This window comes from Myzus persicae, unplaced genomic scaffold (assembly GCF_001856785.1).
Source record: "Myzus persicae strain clone G006 unplaced genomic scaffold, MPER_G0061.0, whole genome shotgun sequence".
NCBI classification, from domain to species: domain Eukaryota; kingdom Metazoa; phylum Arthropoda; class Insecta; order Hemiptera; family Aphididae; genus Myzus; species Myzus persicae.
In genome coordinates, this window is record NW_019101101.1 from 1 (window position 1) to 6,611 (window position 6,611).

The 6,611-nt window shown below is 35.1% G+C and overlaps 2 protein-coding genes across 2 annotated transcripts; one reads left to right on the forward strand and one right to left on the reverse strand.

Annotated features, from left to right (window-relative positions):
* Nucleotides 1–942: 942 nt before the first annotated feature.
* LOC111027730 lies at nt 943–2,929 on the reverse strand. Its single transcript, XM_022306142.1, has one exon. The coding sequence runs from the start codon at nt 2,472–2,474 to the stop codon at nt 1,503–1,505; it is 972 nt and encodes a 323-aa protein (XP_022161834.1). The 5' UTR covers nt 2,475–2,929; the 3' UTR covers nt 943–1,502.
* A 1,010-nt stretch (nt 2,930–3,939) lies between these two features.
* LOC111027729 (zinc finger MYM-type protein 5-like) lies at nt 3,940–5,867 on the forward strand. The gene is made up of 4 exons (XM_022306141.1): nt 3,940–4,114; nt 4,620–5,354; nt 5,529–5,740; nt 5,829–5,867. Exons 1-4 carry the CDS (start codon nt 3,940–3,942, stop codon nt 5,865–5,867), a joined length of 1,161 nt encoding a protein of 386 aa, XP_022161833.1.
* The last annotated feature ends 744 nt before the right edge of the window (nt 5,868–6,611 follow it).

A 6,611-nucleotide genomic window follows, 5' to 3' on the forward strand; every position in this document is an offset into this window, starting at 1 on the left:
TAATTTACATTTTTCTTTCAGTTGCTTTACTTTTAAAGTATATATATCCAAAATTGTCCTTGATTTAATGCTCCTTGAGAACATAGCTTAAGTTTATTGTCTTCAATGAAGGGCTTGTACTTTGTAGTAAGTTTTTGAGTGAAGTGCACCATGGCAGATGATGAACAATTAAGCATATTTCAAATTACTTTATTAAAAAGATATTAAAATTAGAGATATTTTATTCGGTAACGTTGGTGTACATGTAGAAGGTTAGCGTTAAACGGCGAGATACAGTTATCCCAATTATGATAAGAACTATGTCATACCATGGTACCAACCTTGAAAAAAAAATCCCGAAGTATTCATTTTACTAGAATAGAGACGCTAAATACAGCGCACTCTGAGGGACAATATAATTATATAATTATATTATAATTTTATGCCAGGGATGGGCAACTCAAAGTTACTAGAGAGCCAATTTTTAGAAATTTAAAATCTAGCGGGCCAGAGGATAGAAAAAAAAAAAAGGTCATTCAAAATATGCATTTTAATTAGCATTTTTTTTTTTTTTTATTAGCTGCTGGTATAAAACCATTTTAGCTCAACAATTATTTTCTTAAGGGTTTACAGCTTATATATATATACATCTAAGAAAGATACATATAACATAAAATTCATATAACAATTAAATATAGCAATTATATAAGAAAAATATTAAGCTAATTACAAGAAGTACAAGAAGAAATTATAGACAAATACAAAAAAACAGCTAATTAGATGGCAAAACCAGCGTCCAAAATAAGCTTAATAATTTTGTTGATGACGATTACAGAGTTAGAGTTGAGGATGGAAAAAAGGTTTGGAGAGATATTGAGGGCGCTAAATAATTTGAGTAGGTTTAGACGTTCGGAGCGGAGAGACGGACAATGAAAAAGTAAATGCTGGAGGTCGCAGACACTTTCAGTGGTATGCAGAGTGCACATGGGAGAGTCATTTAGACCAAGTTTATAGGCGTGGTCTGGTAAGAGAGAGTGGCCCACGCGGAGGCGGTTAAAACGTACAATTGTTGTTCTAGGTAGGTTCAGGTTGTTAAACCAAGTTTTGTTGTTTGAGATTATAGGAGCAGTATTTTTATATTTGGAAGCAAAACCAACGGGTAAATTATTCCATTAGGTAGACCAAAGACTGAGGATGTGACGGCGTAAAAGGGGGGAGAAATCAGTCCAAGGTAATTGAGCTGGGGAAGGTAGGATTGTGATGGCAGTGGATTTGGCTAGCCGGTCGGCCACTTCGTTGCAAAGTATGCCAATGTGGCTGGGAATCCACAAAAATTGAATAGAGCGATGAGAATTATTAAGGTAGTATATAAAAGACTTAATGCGAAAAACAAGAGGGGATAGTTTGGAGTTAAAGGGGTTGGAAACTAGGGCTTGTAAACAAGACAAAGAGTCAGTAGCTATTAAGTAGTTACCCGGATCTGTATTTGAAATAAATAAAAGGGCTTAATAGATTGCATAACACTATGCAGTAAAGAGAGATGATGTAGGAGGGAGGTTATTAGCGAAAGAGACATGCAACTCGGGTATATAGAATGAGTATCCAGCTGATAACCGGGAGACTGATCCGTCAGTGTAAATAACCAAAGTGTTAGGAAACAGAATATTGAGGTGATTGGAAAGGATATTATTGACCACGGAGTTAGACATTTGTTTAAGCTGGTGAGAAGACAGATTAGTGAATTGACCATCAATGTGAACAAGAGGAGTGAATAGGAGGGATTCATAAGACTGCTCGTAGATTTGAGGTTTATTTGATTTAATAATATATTGATGAAAATTGGAAAGAGAGTTAGCTGCGATTGAGAGAACCAGCATTGATTTTGGTGTATATCTCCAATTTAAGGAAAGAGAATAGTAAGTATCGAATATAAATTGATTGGATTGGGCTAGTGATTTGAGGATAAATTTTCCAGCCAGCCATCGGCATCTGATGTTAAAAAGGGGGCAAGTGGACTCAACTTCAATAGCTGGTCCAGGGGTGGATCTAACGTAACCCATAATTATTCTAAGACATGCAATTTGAAGTTTGTTTATTTTATTCCAATTGGTGAAAGAGGCCGAACCGAAAAGGAAACAGCCGTAATCCAGTTTGGAGCGAATTATTGACCTATATATGGATAATAGACATTTGGGATAAGAACCCCACCATGTGTTAGAAACAGACTTGAGAAAATTAGACCAACGAGAGGTAAAGGCAGAAAGAGATAATAGATGAGGTTGCCAACGAAGTTTAGGATCCAGGGTGAGGCCGAGGTAGGTGACATTAGGGGCAAAGGGAATGGTGTATTCGTCTAAAAAAGTATTTGAATGGTCGGCGTATCTTCGCCTGGTAAAGATGACGGACTTGCATTTTTCAGGGGCGATTTCAAGTGATAGATTGGTTAAAATATTTTTAAGGTCTTTAAGGGCTAAGTTTATTCGATCAATTAGCATTTATTTTGTTTATAATGAAATAGGTAATACAAAAAACGTTATTGAAAATAATTTAATTAAATATTTAAATATAAATAGTTATTTGCAGTTTGGTGAGAGTTTTTAGGATGTGTGGCTTCTAATGACAACACGGCAAAATCGACTTGTATACCTATACCTAATGCAATTTGAAAATGTAGGGTGGGCCAAATGAAAAAGGCTCGAGGGCCGCCAGTTGCCCACAACTGTGCCATGCAATATTTTTTTTAAAACAAATGGAAAATTCACTTTAAGAATTACACACGAATATTATAATTATATCTAACTGTAACTCTATTGAATTAACTATAAATAAAGGTAATTCACAATTTAATCTAACCGGCATATATAGGTCACCTAGTCATATCTTGGAAGGTTTCTTATCTTCTCTGAATGATTATTTATCGCAATATAATCAAAATTATGATCAAATATTATGTGGTGATATTAATATTGATATTTTATTAAATAATAATGAAACAGTTGATTATTTGAATATTTTGTATAGCAATAACTTTTACTCTGCTTGTAATCAGCCTACCGGCTACCAGAATCAGTAGTCATTTTAACACGTGTATTGACCACTTATTTGTTAAAAATATTAATATTAAAGAAGTATCAGCTTTTATATTAAGTAGTAGTATTACTGATCATTTTAGTTTAATCTTAAATATTAATTCTGATGATTTAAACATTCAAAAAACTAGGGCTAACAACAATTCTAATACTGAATTTAAAAAAATTGACTTTAATCATCTGAATATGTTAATTAGAATTGAAGATTGGAATACTTTACTTGATTGTAAAAATGTTGATACAACAATTCTAATACTGAATTTAAAAAAATTGACTTTAATCATCTGAATATGTTAATTAGAATTGAAGATTGGAATACCAGAGCCGTAACTAGGGTGAGGCGAGCGAGGCGTTTGCCTTGGGCGCCTGATGCTGGGGGGCGCAAAAATATTAAATGATTAATTTATGAAAAAATATTGTCAAAATAATATTTTTCATTGCTACGCACTAATCCGTAAACATAATGTTTATTTTTTTTCCCCGAAATTACGACGACGTTGATCGCCGATAAGAATAGTATACCATTATTAGTTATATGGGTATTTTGTTGATAGTAGACACTAGACAGTAGTATATTATATTATATTATTATCTTTATTTTCTGTTTAATCGACGAATCGATCGACGTACATGCTTAATATCTATTATCTATATTATATCAGTTGATATACGTACGATAGATCAGTTTATAAATAGTGAACAAATTTTGTGTAATTATTACTATTTTAATAATTTGACTTAGTATTTGCTGATCACTTGGCAAGTGTGTAGCTTTCTATTTTTTTTTCGAACAAGAAACAGGTACAAATTATTTATACTAAATTAATGTGTTTTTAAACTATACAGATAGTTTAACTATTAAAAAATAATAATGAATAATAAAAAGAAACGAAGTGGAGCAGAGAATCGAAGTATTAAGAAAAAAAAAGCAAATGAAGACGTACAATTGTCAAAACAAATGAAAGACTGGTTTTCTAAAGGTTCTGTTTCAGATGAAAAATCGGTTGACTTAGTGTCAAACTTGAAAGAATATCAAGAAGATAAAGGTTAGTTTATTTTCTAATTAAAAGTTAAGGTAGTAAAACTGTAAAACTGCTCCGGTTTTCTTCAAAGTAGTACCAAAAGCTGAAAATATATGAGCGTTTGTTTACGGTTTACGTAATTGTTATTTCGTGCATTTCTTATCGGTTTATCGCTATTTTTGGTAATAAACACGGAATAATATTATACTATAATAAAATAAATGATAATTCATATTATTAAACTTCGTAAAGAAGATTTTTTTTGTGAGGCGCCGCCACAGCCTTTTCAAATCGCCACTGAAAAGATGTAGTTACTAGTTAGTATTTATAATTATTTAAACGATTTCTACAATTTCGGTGATTTTATATAATACATTATCTATATTATGTCAATTATTATCCGTCTATCGTAAATAATTGTTACTGTTGTCTGTTCCTTGTGCGTTATCCGTTGTACCAAATGTACGTTTGCAAGAACGAGATTTATTCAGAAATAAATAGTATTCATAATCATTAATCTTTATTTCAGAAGAAAATTCCGGTGATTCAAATGACTCATTTCATAATAAGCCAATATTAGTAGGTGAAGAAATTGAAACTTGTGTTAGTTCTATTACAATAAAATCAAGTGAAATAATTCAGGATATTTCATCCGATATTCATGAACCTACCCCATCTTCTTCAACTAGTTTTGAATCATTTTTTCAACTTATAAATTGTAACGATCCACCTTCTTGGCCCCCAATTACGGATAGCGTTAGAGTTTACCTTGTAACGCAAGAACTTGATCAAGGTAAAGATGCTGATTTTAGTAAATCTATGTCAGACGATGGTCGTCGATTTTCCCCTTATTGGTTTAAAAAAACTTTACCGAACAATGAAGTTATAGACAGAAATTGGTTGATTTATTCTAAAAATAGTAAAGCCGTATTCTGTTTTCCATGCTGTTTATTTAAATCAAATACCTTAAAAACAGCAAGTATTGCATGTACAAACGAGGGTTTTTCGGATTGGAAAAATATTAATCGTATTTTAGATCACGAGAAATCGGCTGATCATAGAAATCATTTCTTACAATGGAAATCTCTTGAAAATAGGTTGAAAAACTCTCAATGCATTGACGATAAATTACAAAAGGCGATTTTGCTAGAAAAAGATCGATGGCGTCATATACTTCGTATAATTTTAGATGCAATTTTATTTTGCACAAAAAATAATTTAGCATTTAGAGGATCGAGCACAACAGTAGGAAATAAACATTCTGGTATTTTTCTAAATTTAATAGAATTACTCAGCAAATATGATAATATTCTAAAACAACATCTTTTAAATCATAACAAGGGAGCTATCAGTTATATATCTCCAAAAATACAAAATGAATTTATCTGTTTGTTGGGACAAACAGTTCGAAATAAAATATTATCTAAAATAAAAAAAGCAAAATATTTTTCTTTGCTGTTTGACTGCACTCCCGACGTGTCACATAATGAACAAATGGCTGAAGTGATTCGTTATGTTGATATTGACAATGGAAAAATTACAGTTGAAGAAAGTTTTATAGATTTCATAAACACGGAGGAAAAAACTGGGGACGGGTTGGCTATGGAAATATTAACAAAATTAAAAGCTGATGAACTTGATGTACAAAATGTACGGGGACAGGGGTATGACAATGGAGCTAACATGTCAGGAAAATACCATGGCGTTCAGGCAGTCATATTAAATAAAAACAATTTAGCCACATTCATTCCATGCGCTGCTCACTGCCTTAACTTAAGTGGCGTACATGNTTATGACTCGCAGGGCGACTAATCTTTGTGGGCGTGTAAGAGCGCCGGTAGTCCTCGCCGATGCCGATACTGCAGCTGACCAAATGGGGGCGGCGTAGAGGAGCTGGCTCTCCACTACGGAGGCCAGTAGCCGCCTCTTCCACTGCCCGGGCCCATTGATGTTTGGCATGAGTCTTGCCAAAGCCGTCGCCGAAGCAGTAGCCTTCTTCGCCACTAGTTGTACATGGGTATAAAATGTCATCCTCGTATCCAGCCTTACCCCGAGGGACCTCAGGTCCTTCAACAGGGCGATCGCGTGACCGCCGACCTCAAGGCGAGGGGGGACGAATGCCAACCTCCTGGATAGCATTACTGCCTCGGTTTTGTGATGAGCGAGCTCAAGACCCCTACTCGTCATCCAGGCGTCGATGGACCGCAGTACTGGGTTGACAACGTCCTCCAACAGCTGGCCCGTACTGGCCACGCCCACAACCGCAAGATCATCTGCGAACCCGACAAGGTGGACCCCACGCGGAACGTTCATCTCTAAGAGAGAGTCGTAGGCGACGTTCCACAAAGTAGGGCCCAAGACCGACCCCTGCGGCACCCCACACGTGACCGGCCGCGGAGTCATCTCCTCTCCGGTAAGGAGCTCCCTGTCAGTTAGCCAAGACCGCAGCATTTCTACCAGATATTCGGGAACGTGTTTTTTCCGTAGGGCCTCGTCGATGACCGGCCAACGGAGCGAGTTA

What these genes read in the sequence shown, in the direction of transcription:
- LOC111027729 (XM_022306141.1), top strand. Translation starts at nt 3,940, where the DNA reads ATGAATAATAAAAAGAAACGAAGTGGAGCAGAGAATCGAAGTATTAAG. An exon ending in AGAATATCAAGAAGATAAAG is followed by an intron (nt 4,115 to 4,619) that starts GTTAGTTTATTT and finishes TCTTTATTTCAG; the next exon opens with AAGAAAATTCCGGTGATTCA. An exon ending in ATGAACTTGATGTACAAAAT is followed by an intron (nt 5,741 to 5,828) that starts GTACGGGGACAG and finishes AAAACAATTTAG; the next exon opens with CCACATTCATTCCATGCGCT.
- LOC111027730 (XM_022306142.1), bottom strand. Translation starts at nt 2,474, where the DNA reads ATGCTAATTGATCGAATAAACTTAGCCCTTAAAGACCTTAAAAATATT.